The sequence below is a fragment of the Penicillium daleae genome (assembly GCF_028827525.1).
Source record: "Penicillium daleae strain IBT 16125 chromosome Unknown utg000002l_segment0_segment0, whole genome shotgun sequence".
In the NCBI taxonomy this organism is placed as follows: domain Eukaryota; kingdom Fungi; phylum Ascomycota; class Eurotiomycetes; order Eurotiales; family Aspergillaceae; genus Penicillium; species Penicillium daleae.
The window spans coordinates 6,526,337-6,551,823 of NW_026623150.1; the positions used below are offsets into that span (position 1 = coordinate 6,526,337).

Below are 25,487 nucleotides of genomic sequence, written 5' to 3' on the forward strand. Positions count from 1 at the left end.
TGCGAAAATCGCCGTGCGAATGAGAGAAAATGGGGAGATAGACCTTGACTTTTCTACTTCAATGGTGGCTTAGAACACTGGGCGCATGGGAGTTTGGAGTTCGGAAGGTTCATTGCCCTAGATTCGGCGCACACATGAATGTACAGATTATGATACCCGATAATGCGTCTTAAGAAATTTCATTCTACCAAGCTTCATTAGGCCATCTGCTCTTAGATACTAGGATTGACTAGCGCCACATAAGTCCACTGTAACCTGTACTCTTACCAAAGGCGACATTCATAAGGGACCCGTAAAGCGATTAAATTATTCTACAGCCAAATAGGTCATCATCTATCACGCCCTAGCTCCTCATCAGGGACCTCTCGCTCCTCAAGCTCCACCCATTCATGATTCACATCATCAGCAGCACGCCTTATCGTCTGGTCTCCAAGATCTGCCCTAGAATCAGCATTTGAGGTGCTTCTTTCACCAAGATAAGAACTACCATTGTCATCACCATTGGTATTGTGGCGGAACACGCGACCAGGTGTAGCATTTCCATCACCACTCGAGGTCTCCTGAGTTGGAAGGCCGTCCAATTTTGCGGCATCTTCATCACCCTCGGGCGTACCTTCGCGGCAAGCCCAGGCATCGACGAAACGGAGGACCTCCCGTGGCCACCATTTCTTCATGACTAGAAGTCGGAAGGGTACGAGGGCGATGATCAGGACTGGGAACGCAGGAGCTGCACGTGTGAGGGTGACAATAAAGATCACAACCGTGATTACAACCTGTAGGATTGTGTAGAGGTGGATTGGAAGATAGGACGGGTTGCGTGATGAGGGTTCCATTACGTTGTGGGCTTCAGGGTCCTTGTGTAGCGATTGTGGTAAAGGTGGTAGCTCTGATGGTGGAGTGAGGAGGTAGAAAAACCGGTATAATATCGGACTATAAAGAGTGTCAGGAGGCATACCATATATTGAAAATGACACAAGTATGAGGGGACTTACTTGACGGACAGACTCTGTTCACCCATAAAGAGGAACAGACCAGCAAGAACACTAGTCGGAGTCAAGCCAAGAACCTTCATGAATGGCGGACTGATGAACAGTAGAATGGCAGCAGAATGGAGGAAAGCCGACCAGCGTTGCTCGTATACTTGCCGGACCTCTCGAGTCTCTATCTTCTCCTCGCCGTCCACAATTATAGTCTTCTCTTCTTTGACCGTGTGCATCAGGGATTCAGAGTGCAAAGGTGCCTGGGGGAGCAGACCATTCGCGGGTGGGATACCCAGAATCCCACAGAGTGCTGTCGTCGTTCCTAGCAGCACAATATCCCAGGCAAACCCGCCTGGCTTGCGAGTACCGTACCGGTCAATAGTGCAAATGATCGAGCTGACTTCATGGTCAAAGAAGAACAGCATTGTAATGATCAGACCAGGAACAATGGAACCGAAGATCCACTGGATAGGCAATTTCCAAAATTCCACAAAGAAGATTTCCCGCTCTGGAGATGTTGGCCGAAACGAAGTGCTCTCGGCAAGAGTCATTTTGTCCAAGTTGGCCAATTCTCCCACATGAGGCAAAGCAATGAAGATGATGATGGAGATTGCGGCCGCATATTCAGTCAATCCGAGACGAATATAACGGTGAAATAGAGGGCGCCAGCTCTCCGCCGTGGAGAGAAAGATGGCAAGTAGCATAGTGCCTACTGCGCCTATCACGGCATAGAGGAAAGCTGCGAAGGAGAGACTGTCATGAGCTCTCTCGAGTTCTTGAATAGCTTTGTGGAAGTAAATGATACTGTTCAAGAGCGAGAAGATTTCAGTTGCAAAAGTCGTCACGTATCGCATAGTCCAGTCATGCGCATTGATTATTGCCAAGAGGTAGTGCAGCCAAGCAGAATGGATCAAGGACCAAGCCATGAACGGGAGGAATGGTATCTAGTAATCATGAGTACCGCAGACAAGGGGATGGCCAAGCCCGACAATGACCGAAGACATACCCGAAATACATCTTCGCACAACGAATAGATGTTCTCTGCCAAGACAGAGAATGGACCCGTCACGCCGAGGATGGTGAGGGGTTGGATCGAGAACCTGTCCAGAAAGAATGAGTCACTGCACCGCGAGGGAATGGATTAAGAAGAGCACATACAGTGAAAATATGATGCCACAAAGTCCGGTACTGAACACGACCTCGATCGTGCCCCAGGTTTTGCCAGTGAGCACGTACAGGTCACTTGCGAACGTGATACCAGGCAGAAGGTTAGTGAAGAAGACATAGACAGCGCTGGCAAAGACCAACTGGTTGAAAATAGTCCAGTCAGAAACATATCTCCGACGCAAGTTAACGAGGTCTTGCTTCACAAGGCGAAAGGGACGTAGTGGGCCACCAGCTGCCACCGACCCTCGTAGCTTTCGAAAGGGCTTTGGTGTGTGTTTAGAGGGTGTAATAATTGAGTGAGCATCTGGCTCTTGAGCGTGATCTCCTGAGTCGAAATCGCTCTGTTCGCGTGTATTTGTCTTTCTCCGTCGACGTGGTCGTGACCTCTGACGGATGGACGTTGTGCGCGTGGACGGTGGACGAAAAGCTGATATTAGAGACATTGCGAGAGATACAGTATTATACCGTTCATAATCAAGAAACGAAGCAATGCAGTAGCACTGGCCCCAGATAGTGAGGAAATATTCAGCTGCAAAAAGGGTAGGAATTGCAATCTGCTTTAAAAGTCATTGAATTAGGGCCTAAGATCGGATCTACTCCAACGGCCAAGCCCACGCGTCATATGCAAAAGTATATACTTTGTACCGCCCTACTGACCGCCCTCCTTACAATGGCAATTTCTCTGTCTCGCATCGGGGTTTCTCATCTTTACTGTTTTGCGACTCGCCGTTTCTACTCGAAAATGAACATGAATTCACCAATTTGAGCAGCAGAAAGCACTTGGAAGATGGCGCATTTTATTCCGCGCCAGGTATTTCCCCATTATGGGGCGATACCAAGGTCCTACTTCCTGGGACACCACCGGGCTGGACTCAGCAAGATGAAGAACATGCTATCTTCAATCGACTATGTTGTCGAATGCCGAGATTATCGGGCACCTGTGACATCAATCAATCCAATGTTTGAGGAAGCGCTAGGGAATAAAAGACGACTGGTGGTTTACACGAAAAGGGACCTTGGCAGCATTCCCCAATCGCCTACACAGAAGCTCGTGAGTCGTGTGAAAGGAGACGTCAAATGAGAAATACATTGCTAATGGCCTCAATTCTAGATAGAGAAAAAAGTCCGAAGCTTTGATCCCACCAGTGCTGTGTTCTTCACCAGCTCGTCCTCCCGCACCGATGTTACTAAAATCATTAAACACCTTCGAGACGATGCCGAGGCACCAGATAAGCTTGTGGGATGCCGAGTCTTGGTAGTGGGCATGCCCAATATTGGAAAATCGACTCTGATCAACCACCTACGAAACTACGGCGTGGGTAAGGCTAAGGCCTTGAAGACTGGAGGTCAGCCTGGTATCACACGGAAGATCGCCAGTCCCGTGAAGATCATCGAGCGAGAGAGCGGGTCCCACGTCTACGTGCTTGATACACCGGGTGTCTTCATGCCATATGTTCCTGACGCCGATAATATGCTTAAGCTAGCATTGTGCGGCTGTGTGAAAGACGCAGTCATCTCACCAGTCACCCTCGTCGACTATTTGCTATATCAGATCAACTTGCATGATACGCAGGCGTACAAACGTTGGTCTGAGCCTACCAACGAAGTCATGCCGTTGCTGGAGAGCTTTGCACGACAGACAGGACTACTGGGAAAGGGCGGGATCCCCAATATAGACAGCGCGGCGCTGCACTTTATTCAGAAGTGGCGGGCGGGCGAGCTTGGTCGATTCATACTCGATGACTTGGATGCAGAGCAACGGCGGCGAGACAATCCCGAGGAAACCACGCATCTGAGTATGTCACAGGCTTTGAAAGTCGAGAGGACAGCTCGGAAGAACAAGCCAGATGTAAACACTAGCAACTCCTCTTAATTCCATGTACATTATAATGAAAGTGGCCATATTCGGTACACTGCTTATGTATATAATCTTTGAACCACGAAAGCAATGTCTCACTGAAGAGCCTTGGATTGAAGAATGCTGAGAAGGTGAATATTTTGTAGAAGCAGCCCCTAACGCCGAAACACTGGGAAAGAAAAACATGGGAAACCCATCCACACCACATGCACCGTGAGAAGGTCAAGAAATCTTCTGTAGAAGTCGTTGCCGTCGCCGATTGACCAATTCCTCTTGCACTTCCTCTAGCGACGGAAGTCGCCATTCCACCCCATCACCGGCATCTCCAGGTAGCGATTCCCAGCCATCCTCGGCGTCGTCGTCACCCTGAGACCGTAGGTGCTCGACGGCCTCCTTCTCCTTTTGTTTCTCATAGGCCAATAGTGTGCCATCCTCTTCATCCAGGCCATACCCAAAGTAGTTGGCATTGACCTTCTTCGTTGCGATGTCTCCACCACGACCAGTCCCAGCCCCATCTTCTTCCTCTGGCGGCCCTCTCCCTCGGCGGGCCGCCGCTTCGAACATCTCCTTGACACCGGGCAATTCCCTCGCGCGACCAAAATATCGATAGCCCTTTCCTCCACCAGGGATCTCTCGACCCTCGTCATCGTAGACCCGACCTGATCCGCGCATGTAGTTCGGTCCGCCCAGATTCCGGATTTGCATCTCCCATGCCCATTTCTCGCGCATCAGCTTATTGATTTCATCGTTGAGATCGCGGATCTGGTAGTCGCTGAGACTCGGCTCTTGAATGCGCGACACTTTGCGGGAAATTTCCTTCAGAACTTGGCCGCGCCAGCGCTCGCACGTCGGGATCGAGTCGACGCTCGTAATAGCTTTGGGTCGTCGTGTCCGGCCGACATCAATGATTCCCATGTCCGCTGCTTGTTGCGCCCGAAAGCGGAACAGCATGGACTGGGCCTTTTCACTGTTGCGAGCCTGTTCATGGCGGGGGGTTGGTGTTAGCAATCTCGGTCGCGACGTCTCGAGGGCTTGCAGATGCAGAAGAGCTTGAGCTGAGGAAGTTTCGACTTACCATTTTGACAGACTGGCGAGGTCGACGACCCAGGGAGGTTTGTCAGAGGTGTTGGGAGAAGTCCGGAGAGGAAATCTGAAGCTTGACAGTTGCAAATGAGGTTCGGCGTCAAATTGCCGCCTACCGCGCGTTTATCACGTGGCCCACCCCAAACGGGCACGAGAGCATCCTACGAACAAAATACGATCTGGAAAAAGCATGTTTGACGATGTTTTAGTTTATCCTCTCTACACAAATACTCATGTCTATCTTCAGCCAATGAACGAAATGATCAAATGACCTTCCTGAAATTGATTGGCCGTGGGGTCATCATCAAACTGGGCCAAGTAAAGGCTCGTCTCGACCTTTCTCCCGATCGTCGCATATAGCGTTCATCTTTCTCTCCTTCTGCGCAGTTCGATATAGTCTCCAATTCACCACCGCAAGGACCATGTTGTCCACAAATCCCCACACGAAGAAGTTGTAAAAGAACCACATGCCAGGCAAAGGGAGGGAGCCAGAAAACACATTTTCCCACGGAATCGTAGCCTCCGTGATCCATTTGAAAGCCAGGATGAAATGCATCATGGACTGGCCTGCGAGGCCAGCGAGACTCAAAGACGATGAAGAGTCCGGGTTAACAGGCAGCACTCGCCCTTGCCTGAACGCACAGTAAGCTAACCCGGTGATTGCCGGATTGAGGAACAGGAGTAGATGGGGAAAGGATGATACATCCTCGCCTCCGCTACGATTCGGGGAAGACCTGAGGAAAGGGCTTCCTTGAATATGGACCAATATGAATAGGAATGAACTCATAATTTTGTCTTTGGACGATCCGTCATCGTAGTACAGGATTGTGAACCAACTGCACACATAGATTGTAAGCGGCGCGTCTTTCTCATCAGGGTTGGTAGCTTACAGAATGGTAGATAGGACCATCCAGACCATCGATACTTGGGATAGGTGCCTCCATTCAGTAGATAGTTCGGCGAAGAAGTCCGGTTGTCCGTCTCGGCCATACATCATGGCATGAAATTTAGAGACATTCGCTTGCTCTGTCGCGCTGAAGATGCTGAAGGACAGAAAGATGACCGAGATGTTTTCTGAGCTTTTTGTTTGATAAATCCGGCGGAATTGGGCAATGAATGATATCACATTCAGAGCCACCAAAACACTGATAATTAATGTCAGGAGAGTTAAAACTTGACAGCGAGATCGGAAGAGTCGAAGATGCGTACCTGCGTAGCCAGAAGAACATGTTGAAAGCTTCCCACCAAAGGGATTCCACTTTCGATCTGGAATTGCTCAATAGGCACAAACCAGGAGAATCTGGACGGAATTGACGGAAGGCAAGAGAAGGGAAAAGGGACCGGAAATGAGGCTAACAGGCGTGAGCAGAATCATCGGACCAGAGCCTCCTGAGGGTCTCGACGGAGACGCTAGGAAGGGCTCCATAGTCACTAGTGAGGTTGCTAAATGAACAACGAACGCCGTCACATCTTGGCGGGTCTCGAGAATGGTCAACTGCAGCCACGAGGTCTCGGGAAGGGCCTATTCAATTGGTCCATTAGATCCCGCTTGATTGGCGAAGGGAAAGTGAAAGACGAGGGAAGACTTTTCAATTTCCGATGAGGCTCAGGCAGTCTCGCGGAATCCCGAAAGGGTCTCAAAAGTATTTGGCCCCACTTACCTTCCCTTCCAGCCATTGGTATGAAGCAAATTCAGTTTGGGTAACACATCTCAGACAGTGTGAGAAAGCTGCAATATCCCTAGGGTATCTTCTCATCCGTGATCCTTTGTGCTGAAGCTTTGCTGAACGAATCAGACGGTTCTGGAGATATCCGTTGCTGCTCTTCTTACTCGCCAGATCAGAAGGCATAGCAACAGAGTAGTGGGATTGAATTAGTTATTCATCTTCACTATTGAGTAACAGGGAGCTCGCGGGATTAATAAAATCACGATTCAATTGCATACTTCTTCTTGTATCGTAGATAATCAAGTCCTAAACCCAGCGAGCATATTTACTCCAAATCACGACCACAACCGCACGAGAAAATGCAAAAGCAAGACCACCATCCAATACATACACCCCAAAGTGGAAACACAGACCGTCCCTCACTCATTATGAACAGGACGATCCACGGCCAACATGAAAAGACCGAAGAGTCACTATCCGAGATGCACATTTACGCCAACCGCAAGACTGTTAAAAAGAAAAAAGAAAGCACAGACATCACAGACATAACAGCAACTCCTCGTCCAACGTAATCCACATCGTCCCTTCAAACATATTCACAGAAAGCCCTTAGTGTTGCTGGGCTTCCGCTGGGGCGTCGTGTCGTAGCCATACACAGCACTGCCCCGTCGACTGCCTGCGTCGCTGAGCGCCGCCATGGGGGCACGACCAATTGTGGCACTTCTCACTTTCCAGCCCTCAAGCTCGCGCTCCAGGTACAGTACCTTCTCACGCTCCTCTCGGAGCTCACGCTCTGCGCGGCGAGCCTGCAGTTGGGTCTCGGTATCGCCTTGCTGGAGCTCCTCAATATTCTTTAGAAGCCTTTCGATCCTATCTCGAGCCTTGTTGACCTCGTCATTAAGCTGAGTGTTCACCTTGTCCCGTCGATCGATCTGGGACTGGAGGTCCTTGACGGTACGATCCACATTGCGGAGGGAGCGCTGCTCAGCAGTGTGCTTGCTCTCTTGCTCTTCGAGATGGGTTTCCAGCTATGATGAATTAGCAATCAGTCACTTCACGATTGAAAAGGCGGCGAAGCCTTACCTCCTTGATACGCTTGTGCAAGAACCGAACGTCTTGGCTACCGGAAGAATAGCCCTTAGTCTCCAGGTCCACACAGCGAAGCTGCACCTCCTTCAGCTGCTTCTCAAGACCAGCCTTCTCCTTGAAAAGCTGAGCATTGGTTTCACGCTCAGCAGTGAGCTCCTTCTGCATTTCGGTGGCGAGAGCATCGGCGCGACGCATTTTACCAACAGCCGCGGAAGAGACGTCTTCCTGTTGCGCAAGTTTGGATTTGAGCTCGAGTAGTTCGCGGTCCATGCTGGCGGCATTCCGCATAGAAGGGCTTTCACCCTTTGCCAGGTCCTCAAGACGTTCGCCAGCTTCGGCCAAGCGACCTTCCAGCATCTTCTTGTCCTTCAGAAGCAAGTCGCGCTCGGCCGTGACATCATCAACGGAGGTACGAAGAGTTCGCACCTGAGAGAGGAGAGACACGACCTTAGCCTGAGCCTCACTGTGTGCACTGGCAGCTTCATCACGAGAGTTGGTAATGTCCTGCATGACAAGCTCCAAGCGCGCTTTCTCCTTTGCCCAGGTGGAGCTGTTGAGGACTTCATTGTCCCATTTGCTTCGGAGATCCTCGAGCTCTTCACGCAGCCGCGAGTTCTCTCCACGGACATTAAGTAACCGCTCACGCTCCATCTCGAGCTCACCATTAATGGTCGAGAACTCACGCTGGTACTTCTGCCGGGTCTGTTCCATCGAGGTTTCCTTGTCCTCAATGTCAATAGCCCGCTGGTTGCGATAGTCCTCGAGCTCATTCTGAAGACGTTGCTTGGCTTGCAAGGCGCCCTGTAGCTCTGCAGCCTGGTCTTCCATACGGGCTTCCAAAGACTGCGTTTGACGCTGCAAGTCCTCCACAAGGGCGTCCATCTCCTTCCGCTCAGACATGATCTGTGCACAGGTGTCTTCAGCCTCCTGGCATCGAGACTTGGCGAATTGCTCGGCGCGAGAGGCCTTCAAGACAGTGATCTCCGCTTGCTCGAGCTTGCTGAAGTACTCATCGGCACGGCTCTTGAACAGACTCAGGCTTGACTCAAGATCGGCACTGCGAGATGTCTCCGCATCCAGGCGAATGTGCAGATCAGAAAATTCCTGAAGAAGCTGGTTGCGACTAGCAAGGTCTTGTTCTCTGGATGCTTGGAGCTCCTGGGCCTCGGATCGGGCGTCTCGGACCTCGACTTCAAGGGCTGCCCTGCTGTGCTTAAGCTTTTCGTACTGTGCTTTCGCGTCGCTGAAGTCGCTCAATGCGTCATTGTGGACCTTCAACAGAGAACGACGAGACTGTTCCTGAGAATTGATCAGGTCAAACAACTCCTCATGAGACTTGGCCTGTACGTCACGTAGAGACAGTTCCCCAGAACGAATGCTGCGTTCCAGGGCGGATACTTTCTTAGCGGAATCGTCAAGCTGGCCATGAAGACGGCCGTTCTCACGCTCCAAAAGCTGCATGCGACGGATCGATGGACTGTCGTCCTGCCAGATATCCCGGGACGGGGTGACCTGCTGAAGCTGGCTCTGAAGGTGCTTGTTCTGCATCTCGGTCATCTGCAGTTTGTTCTGAAGCTCCTCAATTTCCGCCGCGGTGTCCATCCGTCTCTGGTAACCCACGGTATCCACTGTTCTGTCAGATCGGGCCGAGTCATTCGCGCCTTCGTACATGTTGTTGTATCGTTTGTTTGGTGTAGTGGGATTGGACATCCTCTTGAGAGCATTTTCAGAATTTTTCCGGAAGTGTGCAGGTGCGCGGTTGTTGGCAACTTCATTCTGATCAATCTCTTCGAGCAAAGCGCGTCTCGAAGATGAGTACCTCGAATCTAGCTCCTTCATCTCGTCGGCATGACGACGACGCATGTCTGAGAGCTGGCTTTCAGCACGTGCGTACTTCTCCTCTGTGATTTGGAGCTTGTGTTGTACGTTGTTGAGCACCTGTGCCAGATCAACTTGCTTCGACAAATGTGGCTGGACAGCCTCCCAGGACTTGGTGGGCTCAGAAGCCTCGGGCTCAAACACACGATGCAACAGGATCAATTGGCGATGGAGGTCCTCAATCTCTTTGTTTGCCCTGTCGAGAGATCCTTGCATCTGTCGAGTGTTTGCCTGGGCCTGGCCTCGCAGCTGCCGTTCGTTTTCAAGGTTCCTATTGGCCTCCGCGAGTTGAAGGTTCGCGGTGGACGCGGCTTTCTCGGCATTCCGACTGTTCTTGTGCTCCCGGTTGACTTCATGATTGAGATCCTCCAGGCTCAAAGACAGTTTCTCTTTTTGTTTCTCGAGAGAAGTAATTGCAAGCTGTGAGTCTCCAAGCTGCTTCTGGAGCTTCTTATTCTCCTCCTCAATCTTGCTCTTCTCCTTCTGGAGGTTTGCAAGCCGGAGTCGGTTGCTGTCGCTCGCCTTGGAGTTTGAGCGGGCAATGTCGAGATTCTTTTGTTGAATCTTGGTGAGAAGGGATCTGTTATCGTTCTCGGAGGCTGTGAGTCGTCCCTTCAAAGTAACGAGTTCTCTTTCAAGGCGTTCCTTATGTTGGTCATGACGAAGTCGGAAATTGTCGGATTCGGAGATTGCATGCTCCAATTCTTGAACCCGGATCGAAAGCTGATATCGCTCTGCCTCAAGGTCTTCAAGGAGTTGCATCTTCTCGTCAAGATCTGTACGCATGCTCACGATGCGTTCGTCAGATTGGCTCTTGAACTTGCGTTCAATCTCGGCCTCCGCATTCAAGCGAGCATTTTCGACTGCTGTGAATCGTTCACGAAGCTTGATCAACTCAGATTGCAGATCTTTTCTCGACTTCTCAGCCGCGACACGAGCCTCGGTAGCACGGCGGAGACTGTCCTGGTGGATGTACATCTCCTTCTCAATCTCGATTTTAGATTCGTTCAGCGAGTTGTACTTGTCGGTCAACTTAGTAAGGTTGTGCTCAGCAAGCATCTGAACATCATCTCTAGATTGACGCTCCCGACTAAGGTCCGCTTCGGCCTGGAAGAGCTGGGCCTTGAGGTCGTTGACTTGCTGTTCCAACAACTTCCTGCTCTCTCCCGCTTCGACGTCTTCGGTTCTCTTCTCTTCAAGCAACCGCTTGACATCTGCGGCTTCTCGCTCGAGCTGGGTCTTCCCAGATCGCATAGCGTCTCTCTCGGCCTGCACCTCGCGTAGACGTGCCTGCATGTTGTCGTGTCGAGTAGAGAGAGACTTCTTCTCGGCCTCCATATTTCGTCTATCTTCGTCGTGCTTCTTCAAGTCGTTACGAAGAACAGCCATTTCACTCTCTTTGCGACGGAGCAGATCTTCATAACTAGTCGTCGTGGAGGAAAGATCGGTGATCTGCTGTCGGATCGATTGATTCTCGGTCAGAGTATCGCGCAGCTGCTTCTTCGTCTTATCGAGTTCTTTTGAAGTGCTGGCCAGCTTGACATCAAGATCTTGGTCCGTCTTCAACAGTTTGGCCTCTAACTCATGAAGTTTGCGGTCCTTGAGGCTGAGGTGACTCTGGAGCATCTTGATCTCTTGGCCGAGCTCCCGAATCTGACTATCTTTCCCAGAGAATTGTCCCTCCATTCCCGCGAGATGAGCATCGAGTTCTTCCAAGCGAGCTTGCAGACCATTCTTCTCAGCCTCCAGTTTCTGGATGATCAGACCAGCTTGTTCAAGCTGGGTAATTCGTAGTTGCAATTCCTCATCGGTCTTCTTCTTTGCATCAACCAAGTCATCAAGTTGCTCTTCCAGCTTCTCTTGGTCAGCAATAGCCTCAGCGAGTTTTTCAGATAGTTCGCCTTCGCGGTCTTGAAGGCGCCTGAAGATCTCCTCTTTATCGAGGGCGAGAGCACGTTCGCTTTCCAAGGTCTGCTGAATCTTCTGAATCTCGATCTCGGTGCGTCGTCTTTCTTCATCTAGTTTCTGCCTGTCGGAAAGCTCCTGCTTCATCTTCATCTCAAGCTCCTTGATCTTATCATCTCTTTTCTTGACTTCCTTAGCCGTCCGCGTATCGCCAAGCAGAGGCTTCATCCTGGAAAAGAGACACCACCACGGGCTACTCTTAAGCTCGAGATAGGCATGGAGGTTTTGTTGAATGATGCGAGTTGCTTCGGCACGGTACAGACGCTTGTTGGAAATGCGCCGCTGGACAAAACCACGAGCGATAGACTGGAAGCGAGTCATGATAGTTCGGATGAGTTGGTCTCGCTTTTCTTCTAGGTCGGCAAGAACACCAGCCCGGAAGAAGACCTTGGTGCGACCAACGCGGTACCAGGCCCTGTCCATGCCAAGCTTCTCTAACATGATTCGCGCGGCGCTCTGGCCTTCCAGATATCCCTTGGGCATGTTCTGACAAAGCACCTCATATCGCTGACGGAATTCTGTGAATGGAAGCCGATTGGGGAAGCCGGTTCGGGCAATTCTGATTCCCTCAAGAACACCGTTGCAACGTAGTTGATCCAACACCAAGGGAGCATGCAACATCTTAGGGCGTTTCTTGTGATTTGGTAGAATACAACGCACAAAGTGAGGATGAGTCGAGTGAAGCTGGATCATCAGGCTAGAGAGCTGCTCCTTGTGTCTTTGAGCCACCGTTCGGAACAAGCCCTTCTTGACCCGGCTTCGAGGATAATCCCCCCTTCCTCAGGGTCCGCACAATCTGCGAATAGGTTCGCAACGTGTTGGTCATCGGATGCGGCCAGAAGACGGGTGATGTTGTCATTCATAGGGTCTTTATTCTTCTCCAGCCAGTCGTGGGTCGTGTACTCGACCTCTGCGGCATAGTGCGTGAGAACGAAGCCCTGATTGAGACGAGAGGCACGGTATTTAGGGGTCTTGCGGTCCCAGAGAGAGTGAAGCTTCTCGGTAAACGACTTGTCCGTGGCCTTTGGCATCACACAATCTTCGTCGAGGCAAGAAAAGATACCAATTGGGTTTGTCAACTCAATCAGATCAATGGTTGGCTGCAAGTCCTTTCCAAAGTCAATGAATTGCCACTCAATCTGCTCCCGGGCATATTCCTCTTGCTCGAGAACAAACATGTGGTGGTTGAAGAACTGCTGGAGTTTTTCATTGGTGTAGTTAATGCAGAGTTGCTCGAAACTGTTATTGTCAAAAATTTCAAAGCCAGCAATATCGAGGACACCAATGAAGTAATTATCCTCAGCCATAGAGCGACCAAGCTGGCTGTTGATACGGGTGACCAGGTCGCCAAAGCCACGTTCATAGATGCCCTTGGACAAAGCATCCAAAGCGAGGCGCACTTGATCAGGTGTCTGTACTTTCTCAACCCACTCACGACCAGCCTTTACTCTGGGATGCAACAATCCCTTGACGAAAGGCTCAGCAGGAATACCCAAAAGCTGACAAGCCTTCTCCACGCTGGCGTATCCATCCGGGCCCAGGGCAGCTTGATCTGCGCGCACGCTCTCCTTGGCCACTGTGACATTACCCAAGTGGAGCACAGCAGCGATGGTGCGCAGGATGCAGAGCTGGTCTGCTTCCGAGAAGTTCATGACATGGAAGGCCTCAATCAGGGAGTTCCACTCGTCCCTGTCGGAAACCCCAACAATCGAATCGTTGCCATCCTTGGTATAAGCAAAGTGCTCAATCTGAAAATCTTGGAGTAACAGCTGTTCACGAGTTGTATGATCTGCACCTTGCAGTAACTGATAGAAGATGTGATAATTGCGCTCGTTGGGGTTGGGCTTGACGACTCGCGACTTTTCAAGCAAGTACCAGTCAATCCATGCGCCGCAGATCTGCCCGGATCGAGAGAATTCAATTCGAATAAATTTGCCAAAGCGAGAAGAATTATGATTGCGAACAGTTTGGGCGTTTCCGAATGCTTCAAGAATGGGATTGGCGCGAAGGATCTGCTGGGACAAATTTGATAGTTGCTTTGTTCCCGACCGGCCATATGGTGTATCAGAAGTTGCGACAGCTGCCAGGTATTGAATGACCTTCTTGGTGTTCTCGGTTTTACCGGCACCAGATTCACCACTATTTATCGCCGGTCAGACTGGTCTTAAAAGCCTTGCTACAAAGCGGAGACTTACGTCACGAGGATACTTTGGTTCTGTCCTTCCTCCACAAGGTTGCGGAAAGCCTCATCTGCCATTGCGAAAATGTGTGGCCGGGTTTCTTCTCTTCCACGACCCTTGTACATTTTCACGTACTCGTTGGTGTAGATTGGCAAGGGACAGTATGGATTGATTGTCACCAAGAAAAGCCCGGAATAAGTCTATCGACCATGGAGATTAGTTTATGCGGCGAACGGGATCTCTCGGTACTGACATAGATCAAGTCGGATTGGTATCTGGTATGCAGGTTGTGAACCACAGAGGCTTCGTTCAAATGGGTCAGCTCCGCCATGTCGTCTGCCTTGTCGAACTTGGCCGGATTGACTTTGTCAACCTGGTCGGCATCCACTTCCCGCGGCTATACATAATGTCAGTCCTGCCCAAGACTCACGCAGTGTAGAGACCACTCCTACCTCGCCATCGTCGGTCTGCACTAGAAGACGTCCTCCTTCCAGCTCTTCCAATACCAGCCCGCGCACGAATGCTTTTTCAGCATCACGCAACCAGACGTATTTGTTTCCGGAGAAGTCATTGTCGCCCTCGAGACCACGGACTTGATCTGCTCCCCGTCGTAGCTCTTCAGACTTGATGAAGCTCGGTGCAAACGTTCCTGAGGACGCATCTTTACGTGCCGAATTGGACCGTTGGCGAGTTATGGCTGCTGGAGATCGATTGGGAGTGATCGGTGAGACTGATGCATTGCGAAGATGCCCTCTTGCTGACTCCAATCCGTTCGACGGACTTAAGATGGCAGATTTGGGCCGTGTTTGTGAGTGTGGTGCTGGCGACGGAGTGGACCGCCCAAATGGATTGGCGCGCTTGGGCGAGCTGTTGAGTTGAGAGGGGAGCATGTTGGCGGGTTGTTCAATAGCACATTATTCGAGGTAACAATCGTTTCCCATAGCCAAGAGAGGCAATCTAAAGGCAATGAAAGGAATGTGACGTGGGGTGTGAAAGGGGAAGAAAGCGATAAAGAACAGAAAGAGGTCGTGGAGAAATGACCCCAATGTTCGAACCAGGCGTGAGGGGACCAACGTGTGATGTGATGTAAAGCGGAGAGCTGACGCTGTTTGTTTACACTGCGTGTTCCTCGGGTTCCCGCCGATCGCTGGCCCGTGCTCTCAATGTCACGTGAGCATCGAGTCTCTTTTTTCGCGGGCGCTTAATCTGACCCTTTGACGATCCAGAACCTTGAATACTCCCACGCGTCCTTGTTGCTTAGCGCCCTGTCCTTCTCAACCATTTTGCCCTTGGTACTTGGCGATACGGCTTCATACTCCTCTCTTCACTCTCAACTATCATCCATCAGCGCGTCTACTTCACGGTAGTGGAAGTAGAATACGCTTTTGGGATTCGGTCACTACGAAAAGCTTGGAACGACTAGCAGTTAATCACACGCCAACGACCATGGGATGGGACCTTTGACTTCACTCATGCTTTCCTAGATAACGTTGTCTATGGGACACTGATTTCATACCGGCTTTCCTCTGCGCTCCCTCCGTGCCCCGATTCCAGAATCCATCATGTCAAATCAACCACCCCCTCCTTTTGGTGGCCACCCAAGCTTCGCACAACAGTGGCCACCATTTCCTGCGATGATTCCTCCAAATTTCGCCCCAAACTCTGAATCGCCAGCAACAGCGCCTCCACCCCTGGCCCATCCTTCGCAGGCATTTGAATACAATCTGGCTAGTGCCAATGCCAACTCGCATATCCCAGTTACGGGCAACTCTGGCGATCCGGGCATGTCTCTACCTCCTCACTTCCCATTCATGAGTCAGATTGATCTATCGCAATTTGTACCGCCTTTTCCCCAAATGCCAATGCCACCATTTGGGTTTCCACCCATGCCGGCGCCACCAGGACCCTCCACCGTTCTGTCAGGATCCATGAAATCCGACAGGGCCGGCGCAAACAATCCTTCGGGCTCTCAGCGTCGAGTAAGAGATGCCCAGAGCCCGTCAGACTTAAATCGCGAAGAGGGTGAGGTTAGTGAAGGCGAGGTCGAGGAACATGTCAATGCGGGTCCGAGTACAAAGGCCAAAGCGAGCCATACATCTGCTGCTCAGCCATCGAGCTTAGAAGAGGGAGAAACTCTGTCTTCACCATCGTCAACTTCTACCAGGAGTAGCTCACGTACGTGATCCCTTATTCTTTTTTCAGCTCTTACTGACTCTTCTAGCTTATAATCCCCCTCTGTTGGTGTCTGCGGACGTAGATGTGGTCAATCGCGCAATTGAACTTCAGAAACAAGATGCAACTACGACTGTACCAGATATCTCACCACCTTCCAGGACTGCATCGCAGCTCCGTGTTCAAGCACAGGGGGCTCTGCTTAGCCTAGCGCCTCACAACATCCGGTATCACGAGTTGGTGGCAGAGGGCATCAATCCTGCCATCTTGAAACAACTCTACGAAGAGGTCGGTATTAGAGTTTCAACTCCTCAGCCTGCCAAACCAGCACCTGTGGCCCCTGCCGAGAAAGTCGCGAAACTCAAACCTTCTGTCCAACCCAAAGGAAAGAAGCAGGCAACACCATTGGATGAAAGCAATGTTCCACAACATCCTGCTCCTAGAGCCGCTTCATCAGATGCCGGGAAACCCATGGAGAGAAAAGAACTCATTGCTAAAATGCTTGCTGCCAAAGCTGCCAAGGCTTCTCAGCCCACTACACCAAAAGATGTTTCAGAACAGAGCCAACCAGCGGCAGCTGCACCTAGTCCGTCGATTACTCCTTCTAATGAAAAGGCCAGTGAGAACGGAACCCCTGTGAGGGAGAAGAACAAGGCTCAAACTGAATTGGCGCGACAGCGCATCGAGGCTCTCAAGAAGCAAGCATTACTAAAGAGCCAGCAAAGGGCCCAACAGCTCAGCCAGTCTTCCCAGGAGGACAGGCCTTTGACACCTTCGAATCATGCTGCACCGGCCGTTCATCACCCACTGCCTGTCCGCCCACCTGCTCCTCAACCTTCTGAAACCGCTGGCCTCCCAGGCCTTTCCCTCACCGAGCCAACCCCAGATGTGGAACTGCAAGCTCCTAGTGGAGGGCCAGCGGGAATCGCAGTTGACTCGACGCCACTGGCTAGAGCCAATCAGCGGAAACGACCCCGTGCATCCGACTTCGACGATGCAGGCGCCACCCAAAAGAAATATTTCCAAGCAGCAGCCCCGTATACTAGTCCTGATTCAGATAAACTCATCATTCATATCAGTGACGACGAATCTCTGTACGGAGATGATGAAGGCGAGGATATGGATGTGGATTCTAGTCCTGATCAGGATTCTGCACCTGCGACCATCAGCACACCTCTTGAAATTCCTCGGCCTCTACTTCAGAGATCTTTTCCAGGCACAAGGACTTCTACGTCCACTCCGCAAGGTTCTATACGTCATGGCGATCAAGAGCAAATGCGTCAGAAGAATCTCGAAATTCAAGCTCTACATCGAAAAATTGCAGAGATGGAGGAGCGACGGAAAGCAAAGCTTGCCGCGAGCCGAACTCAATCCCCGCGCATTGTGGAAGATTCTGCTGCTTCTTCATCAGCTCCGGCCTCTGCTGCTGCGTCTACCGACCGTGCTGAGACACCACCTGCGCCCCCACACACCGATGTCAAAGAAGCAGATGAGGCAAGCATCACACCCAGGCCGCCTCTTGCTGTCCGGCCTAATGAGATTGATTCTTTCAATCCGTCTTCGGTGAGAGTCTTGGCTTTGATGGACAGTGTACAGTTGGATACGATCAGGCGCAAGATCTTGCGCATCAAGGAGATCGAGCAAGACCTTCCCGACTTGGATGCTGAAACTGTCTCCTTGGATTCCCAGCTTATTTCGTGCAAAGAAGAGGCTGACAAGTTGTTGTCCGCTGTCGCGGACGAAAAGGATGGACGACTTCAACTCATTGATGAGCTGAAGAATTTAAGCTGCGAGATCAGTGGCTTGACGATGGCGGATATGGATGAACTCCGTCGGCAGGCGCAGTTGAAGGTGCAACATCTTGCCCCACTAGAAGGTACTTTTCCGACAAGAAGCTACTTCTATCCCTCCTCGAACCTGTGGATAGCTCATATAACTAATACTTGTCCTGCAGTATCAGCAGTCACACCGCCAGCCGCAGGTGCAGAGGATGTCGCGATTCCAGATGCAGATGTTCCAGCAATTCATTCTTCTGAATCAGACTTTTATGCTGATGAGCCCACAAACATTGATACCGTGAACGGCTCACATGAGGCCCCGGCACCGTCACAGCCCGATGCCACCACTTCTGTCTTGGATGAGTCTGAGGATCACTTCAGCTCTGGCGACTCCAGCTCTGATGACTCCGGTTCTAGCGACTCTAGCTCTGATGAATCTGGTTCTGACGAAGATTCCCCTAGCGAGGAAGAACTTGACGATTCTGAAGCAGAGAGCATAGCACAGTCGGCTCAGATGGCAGACGACGACCAGATGCAAATTGACACTCTAGGCCATCCTCTACCCGATCGCCCTCTCCACCCTCCAGTTGAAGGCGCTGAAGATGAGGCTGAAGAGTACGAACCCACTGATCACAATGGCCAGGAGGGTGATCTCTCTGATGCCGAATCTTCTCCGGAGTCAGAAGCTTATGAACCTCCTGAGCCGGACACTGATGCAGACTCGTCTCACTCGGCCTACAGCCCGCCTCCCCCTGCTCCCTTGGAAGATGCTGCGGATGGAGAGCCTTTGCTTGATGTGCCCCCGATTGAAGAACCACTAACAGAAGCCCCTCGGGTGTCCTTTCTAGAGGCGCGGCCAGTATATCAGGGTTCGGATGCGGACATCCTCGGTGTATGAGAAACACCTTTCCTGGAGGAGAAGCTCATTATGATCACGGACTAATCCCCTACAGGCTAAACCCTCCTCCTACACCTCAGTGCCCAAATTCTCTCCTTACGTCAGTCCATTGCGATACTTCAAGGCCTATCGCTACCACCCTCGCTACACGGACGAGGTTTCGGACGGCTACCGTTCGCTGACTTACAGCCATGACATTGATCCGATGAAATATCTTTGCCCGTACGAGCTGGCCGGTGGTGTGTGCAATGATCGGTCCTGCGAATTCCAGCATTTCCGGGACATGAATCTAAGCGGTGCGTCGACAAATTAACAGCCGTGCAACTTCCGATATGGTTTTCTTTCTATTTGCCTCTATAACCCTTTCGCCCCTGATTTGGTGTTCTGGCCATTTCCCGGCCTTTGCATTTCCTTTCCAACACCCAACATACTCGCCACAATGTCCCTATTTTTACATTTGCTATTTCCTTCTTGCCCCGTCCGCTCGCTGACCACAGTGCTATTAACCTTAACAGATGACAAGATTCTGATCCAAATGGGATCCATCCGGGAAGGACAAACCGAGGAAGAAAAAGAAACCTACCTTGCTGGGTTGAAAGAGATCATCAACGAGATGCGGCGTGACAAGGTGAAAGATTTCAGCACTGTGGCTTCTGAGATAGCCGCATACCGTAGGCGCTTTCTCCAAGACCCATCGCGTGTCTTGCCCCTGTAACGTTTCACACCCTTTCCAACGCACAATGTTCCCTCATGTCATGAGCGGGCATCTTCAAAGGTGAGCTGGCATTTCTTCACCTTTTGGTGACTACCTTCTGCCATCTCGGCTGGCGAGTATCCGCCGAGCTTCTACCATCCAACACCAACCATTTCTTTGCGATACCCTCTTCGCCCGTCCCACAGCTAGAAGCCGAAGCATTTCCTTGACTCACGTCTCCCCCCATCTTGCTCTTGTGCACGTATTATTAGCCAGCGCGGCGTCTTCTTGCATTTGAATCGCATCCCGACCTCATGCAACTGGGGTAATCTTGACCCGCTCTGAATCAGCCTCTGATCTTCGTCGGTTTTCTCGCATTTTGAGCTATAATTAGCTCGCGGTGAATTGGCGTTGAGCATATTTGCGTCTTTTCCAGCTGCTGGTCGTAGCTTTGCTGTTCAAATTCAGTGATTCGGGGAGCCGCGCATCTTGCCCGAGCTTCCCATCGCGCGGATATGGTTTTCTAGTTTCTACTCTTTCTTTGGAACGTGGAGGGTGTATGAGTACTATGATTCGTCGGTCGACGGATCCTCTTCAAGCACATATTCATAGCAGCAGTGAACATGATTTTCTAATTCCCAAAAGATCCTCTTTAGTAACAAGTGCTGCGTACGAGTTATCGATCGGAGAGGTCCGAGGTCAAACGATAGTGATCCCTCCAGGGCTGGGTAAAAAGGCTGCTGCTGAAATTTATCAAGCAGCTTGATAATTGGAGAATCTGATTCGATGCTCAACCTGTATCACGGGCAAGTTGACCGCCATCCAGAACAAGTAAGCTCTACTCGAGGGATATCCGACGCCAACGGGCCTCCCCTACTCTCTAGTCAAATAAGTTGCAACCTACTTCACTATATCGCGTAAGTGGTTAAGCAGGAAAGGCAAGAAATGTAGAGAGACTCGATTTCCATGCATGATTACACCCGCACTTGCATACGTTACAGAATGCCCCGTTCTATCGTATCTGCAAATGCTAGGGGTGCGGGAATTGGTTGTACCTGTGGCGGCTGACGGACGGGCTTCTAGTCCTGTGAGTTTTTGCTAAGTATAGACTAGTCGGAGAGGACAACGCAGGGGCCAGAAGTTCGATGGAATGCCAAACTTTACACATTTACGATACAGGACATAAGGAGTCGTTAAGCGAAGATAGAACGAAGGGTGTTCTAAATGCTAAATTGGTACCTAAATGGATGTCGGGTATCATCGAGGATGCTAGCGCCCGCGTTGCGGTGACCACCTGCGGATTGTTTGGGTAAATATATTCAACCAGTTATCCAAGGGGGCAGAGCATCCACACCCCCATATAGTTGTAAAGCAGTCATAAAACCATATACAGCCGTCAATCCAAATCAGAGGGGTAGTTAATTTCAGTAACCTGGTGTAATAGTAACGCAGTCATATGTACGGAGTACAATCTTTCGTTATGTCGTTTGCTCTCAATGTAGATGCCTGATATTTCGGGGGTAACATGTCGCTTAATATGACGTCAGAGTGAACCAACGAGAGTGTCGGGAATCTGCTAAACGCTGACCAATCAGTATCGTTCACGTTGTGCACCACTCAGCTTTATCCCGATTCCCCACGGGCAAATACTACGACCAACAGTATACCCTGGGCGCCCGGAGGCGTCGGTTATCACGTCATATGGCAGAAGGATGTCGGCCCCGCTCTTGTGGAAATGACCGCCGCAGATTGAGGAGGCTTTCAGGATCGTCAGTGTTAGTAATTTAGACGCTTACACGGTCGCAATCCAGATCCTTCGCAGCCCGTTCCCCAAGTCAGAATCTGAAATCATTACCCCAGTTTGTACATCGTCTTCTAGATCAGTCCGTGGATGGAGAAAATAAGGTTCGTTAGGGCGATCTCGTTGCCATAACGGGAAGTTCCTTGGGGTGGGTCTCATCTCATGCGAAGCCAGTCAGCATCAAAAATACGCCTTCAACATCAGAGGCTGCAAGGGAAGAAACCACCAAGGGCAGTCAGTCTAGAAGGCATTCCTGTGAGAAAACGTGAAGTCATAAGTCTTGGGGTTGTCATTCTGAGCTTTCGTCAGCAGCCTGGTCTAGCCTGGGATTGACTATAAAAGGATAGGAACCCTCGCAGAGGACACACAAGTTCAGTCATTCACCAAAAGACCTTCAGATCATCCCAACAACGTTCTGACACCAAATCATCTCAACAACTTTCTGACAGTTTCAATGGCTTCTGAATCTGAGATCCGATATGGGTTTACCGCGGTGCCATCGTCGGCAACCGAAGTACTAGCAGCCGCTAAGCCCACCTCTGCCGCACCCTTCATCTCGGTCGCAGATACTCGTACCCCCGATACAGCCCTCGCGCACCGCATCAACGCATATGCCCAGTCGCATCTCCCAGAGCCTACCTACAATCACTCGCTCCGCGTTTATCACTTTGGCCTGGCGATCAAGCGACACCTTTTCCCATCCTGGAGTTTCACGGACGAGACATATTTCCTAGCCTGTCTCCTGCATGACATCGGTACTACCGAGGAGAATATAACCAAAACCAAACTGAGTTTTGAATTCTACGGCGGTTTCTTGGCCTTGGAGGTTCTGCAAGCAGCTTCTTCTCCTTCATCTGGGGATGCTGCTCCTCGAGACCAAGCCGAGAGTGTCGTTGAAGCTATCATTCGGCACCAAGATCTATGTGAGAAGGGAAAAATCACGGCGGTCGGGCAATTGCTGCAGTTGGCAACCATTTTCGGTAAGTAGTGCTCATGGTACGCTTCTCAGTGCTGTGCTAATGGAAAATAGACAATACTGGTGCTTACAGCGAGCATGTGCACCCTCAAACCATTGAAGACGTCTCTCGTCACTTCCCACGCAAGCAATGGAGTGGCTGCTTTGCTTCCACCATCCGAAGGGAGAATGGGCTGAAGCCGTGGTCGCACACGAGCACTCTAGGCGAGGAGGACTTCCCAAGCAAAGTTCTCAGCAACACTTTAATGGCACCTTACGAGTAGATGGTTGACGCGCTGGAGCTCTGGTCTTGTTTCGTTGAGATAAATAATTAATTGCATTTCACCAGTATGTATTTTTGCTTGGATACCTTCTGGCAACTTTTCAAGTAGCACGTATTGTACTTGGCTTAACCTCGCTTTGAGTTACTGGCCTTGCAAGTGGATCTGACTTAGTTACGACTACTGTACCAGAAACGTGGCGGAATTGTAGATTGACGGGCGCATCATAACCATGGGAACCGGGGTAGGCTCCGATACCTGACTAGATAATTTTATGGGGCCAAGTATATCCTGGCTTCAGTCTTCACCGATCACAGTGCATTCTTACATTTCAAAAAGTGATTTTGGTGACTCCTGAGATTCTATCACTTCAAAATTGGAACGCATGTCGAATTTTGAGTCCAGTCCCTGGGCATTGAGCTTCTCACGGCCGGATGCCCACCCTTCGCGCGAAAAAACCATATACACTTTGTCGGAGGTTTACAGAATCAGCTCTCTGATCTATGGCCAGTGATTACTGCATACTTTTATGCGAGAGTATTCTCCATTGGACTCTGATCTGGTCAAAGGTCTACTTCGTACCCTCAGCTCTCGGCGCGACAATCCCGATTCTTTCAAATATGATAACAATTTAATAGCTTTCTGCTCCAGCATTTATTGACCAGGCGGTTTGATCTCTCGCTCAAAAGTTCAAACGCAATGTGGCTGCGGCATGTCCGGCCTAGCGCTGAAGGAAATTCTACCTGCCGGCAGGAAGACCAACGCTACCAATGCACCGTTTCTGACCTCCGGATAGTGATGTGTTCCAGGACCAGGAGATGTCCACCCTGCCCCCTGCCAACCTGACATCCCTTTTATCTCAGCGCCCGGATCAAGCTGGATCACACAGTTGATCTCGCCGTAGGGGTGTTGATGGTATGTCCCAGAGTACTCCTCTTGGCTGTTCATGTAGACTGTCGTAATGCTGAAGAACCGAGTCTCGGCCGAAGGGGCACAAAGTCTGCTGCGTCGATATCGCAGCCCATCTAGCTCATCCACTGCAACTCATCCCTCATTATTCTTGATTCCTTGTTGAATGAGTGAGACAAAGCGATCATAATAATGATTTCCGGGGCCGTATCGTGTATTCAGGTAATTTTCAAGTTCCCGACCAGGTGTCCTGCAATAAACGGGTTTAGTGAATTGTAATTCCATATTATCATGAATTAGGATTGACTGACAGATTCTCAACATCAGCGAAGAGCTCACGGGCTAACTCAATAAGTAAGAGCTTATTTGGGTGATCTGACGTCTCGGCTTTACTTTGAAGCGACATGGCTTGTCCTGTTGTCAGGGATAGATACTTCCCAACTCAAGATAATTTGCAAAATCTTTAATAGCGTATATACCGTGACCGGGTCGTTGTGAATAGTCCGAAGTTGAAATCGCTGAAATCTGTTTGACTCTCTAGGTAACAAGCGCCTTATATCATGCCGATCGTACGGACCTCCGAGTGCCGACCGCCGTGATTATCGAGTCCTGTGTGTGTATCTGGACAACCTATCCTGGTGCACACGGCAGACCGGCACTTTAGCCCGACACTTTAGATGATAATCATTTATTATATTGCATCCCGGAAATGGCGGGGTGCGGCGTTGGGTTCTACTAATGGTGGCTATGATTGTTCAAACCAAGGATTTCAAACTGAGGATTGAACTCCACCAAAGAGTATTGGTGTAAGTACGAAGTACGTGCATTTAGGTTATTGCCGCTTACCCGACGCGAGATCGAGAACGTTTGTATCTCGGACACAAATCCATTTCAAGAATCTCAATCCGAAATACGCTATTGAGGATCAGGTCACTCTGGCTCGCAATGGTCATACTCTAATCCTTCTTTGGCCGAGGAAATTGTAAACCCTCAGTCCGACCTATTGGTCAGCGGATCCTCGATGTTTTTGACGGTTATATAATGCTTATGTGATCAGATGGATTGTCCAAGAATGGCAGTTGTCTGTGGCGGGGTACGGTGGGGTCTGTTTAGAATAAAGTTGAGACTCAAGTGGGTCTTTCAGGACGTTTCCTGACGAGTTGCCACCATGGGCTTGCCCTGCGGGAATTTGTAATTGCCTCAAGATTTGATATTTTGTTGGCCCCCGAGAACATCCTTTCAGCTTCGGATTCCAGGCCGAGGTCAACTTTGCTGCTGGGTGCTCACTTTGTAGAAATTCATAATTTGTATCGTTGCTGGAGGATATGTTTCCTTGCCTGGCTCGAACATCATTCATTTGAACCTCGTGGTATCACTCGTATTCTTGAACCGAATCACATAACCTCTACGTCTGAACCGACCAAGACCATCCTTGGCTCTGTGTCAGTTTGTGTGTTAACCCCCCGTCCCTGCGTTTGCATCGTCTTTACTATCCTCAGTCACGCCCTCGATTACTGTACCCTTTATTTTAGTCGTTGAGGCCCCAGTCCCAGACATAGTGCTGATAGAGCGTGTTAAGAGATACGCGCAATCCCATCTCCTGGGAACCCACATAAAACCACTGCCTTTCGTGTGTACCATTATGGGCTTGCGATAAAGAAATACCTGTTCCCTTCTTGGGCATTCTGAGGTGGCCTGAGTCTGCTTCATGTTCGCCTGCAAATCCTGGCTATGAGACTTCAGGATCTGTCGTATTCGCGTCGGCGGGATCTCCCTTTCCCGTTGTCTCTGGTATGTTCGCCAGAACTTCTTTTGATGGCCAGGGAAATGCTCGCCAATATTCCTTCACTGTAACTCGTGAATTGGGACATAAGCCAAAGACTATATCGGAGTCCGAAGCTGCCACCGTCCCTTGACCAGTTTTAACTGCGTGGCGAAGCCCTTTTCGAGTATGTGCTGTTTCGCACCACCAGTAGGACGTACTGCAAAGAATGCCACGAGACGTATTCTTATCAGTGCTGCGTCTGGAGGAGTCGTATTACTGGAACATCCTTACCGGTCTCTTCTGACACAATGCCAGTGGATATTGTTATAAGACAAAGCAATTATGCGATTGTATACGGCAGTCAGTT

General features: G+C 50.4%; 6 protein-coding genes across 6 annotated transcripts; 3 read left to right on the plus strand and 3 right to left on the minus strand.

Moving 5' to 3' along the window:
• Positions 1-329: 329 nt before the first annotated feature.
• On the minus strand, positions 330-2,590 carry N7458_003237 (uncharacterized protein; the record flags this gene model as incomplete). Its single annotated transcript, XM_056906620.1, has 4 exons — positions 330-930; positions 993-1,924; positions 1,987-2,080; positions 2,139-2,590. 4 exons carry the CDS (start codon positions 2,588-2,590, stop codon positions 330-332), a joined length of 2,079 nt encoding a protein of 692 aa, XP_056770727.1.
• A 437-nt stretch (positions 2,591-3,027) lies between these two features.
• On the plus strand, positions 3,028-4,020 carry N7458_003238 (putative GTPase MTG1; the record flags this gene model as incomplete). The annotated part of the gene is made up of 2 exons (XM_056906621.1): positions 3,028-3,198; positions 3,259-4,020. The coding sequence occupies 2 exons, from the start codon at positions 3,028-3,030 to the stop codon at positions 4,018-4,020; spliced, it is 933 nt and encodes a 310-aa protein (XP_056770728.1).
• Positions 4,021-4,227: 207 nt separating this feature from the next.
• On the minus strand, positions 4,228-5,083 carry N7458_003239 (pre-mRNA-splicing factor ISY1; the record flags this gene model as incomplete). Its single annotated transcript, XM_056906622.1, has 2 exons — positions 4,228-4,983; positions 5,081-5,083. 2 exons carry the CDS (start codon positions 5,081-5,083, stop codon positions 4,228-4,230), a joined length of 759 nt encoding a protein of 252 aa, XP_056770729.1.
• Positions 5,084-7,351: 2,268 nt separating this feature from the next.
• Positions 7,352-14,757, minus strand: N7458_003240 (type II myosin; the record flags this gene model as incomplete). The annotated part of the gene is made up of 6 exons (XM_056906623.1): positions 7,352-7,783; positions 7,839-12,384; positions 12,441-13,826; positions 13,883-14,067; positions 14,121-14,264; positions 14,320-14,757. 6 exons carry the CDS (start codon positions 14,755-14,757, stop codon positions 7,352-7,354), a joined length of 7,131 nt encoding a protein of 2,376 aa, XP_056770730.1.
• Positions 14,758-15,429: 672 nt separating this feature from the next.
• N7458_003241 (uncharacterized protein) lies at positions 15,430-19,430 on the plus strand (the record flags this gene model as incomplete). Its single annotated transcript, XM_056906624.1, has 5 exons — positions 15,430-16,042; positions 16,089-17,915; positions 17,994-18,709; positions 18,771-19,011; positions 19,231-19,430. The coding sequence occupies 5 exons, from the start codon at positions 15,430-15,432 to the stop codon at positions 19,428-19,430; spliced, it is 3,597 nt and encodes a 1,198-aa protein (XP_056770731.1).
• A 2,234-nt stretch (positions 19,431-21,664) lies between these two features.
• N7458_003242 (cyanamide hydratase) lies at positions 21,665-22,449 on the plus strand (the record flags this gene model as incomplete). Its single annotated transcript, XM_056906625.1, has 2 exons — positions 21,665-22,190; positions 22,241-22,449. 2 exons carry the CDS (start codon positions 21,665-21,667, stop codon positions 22,447-22,449), a joined length of 735 nt encoding a protein of 244 aa, XP_056770732.1.
• Between the last annotated feature and the right edge of the window lie 3,038 nt (positions 22,450-25,487).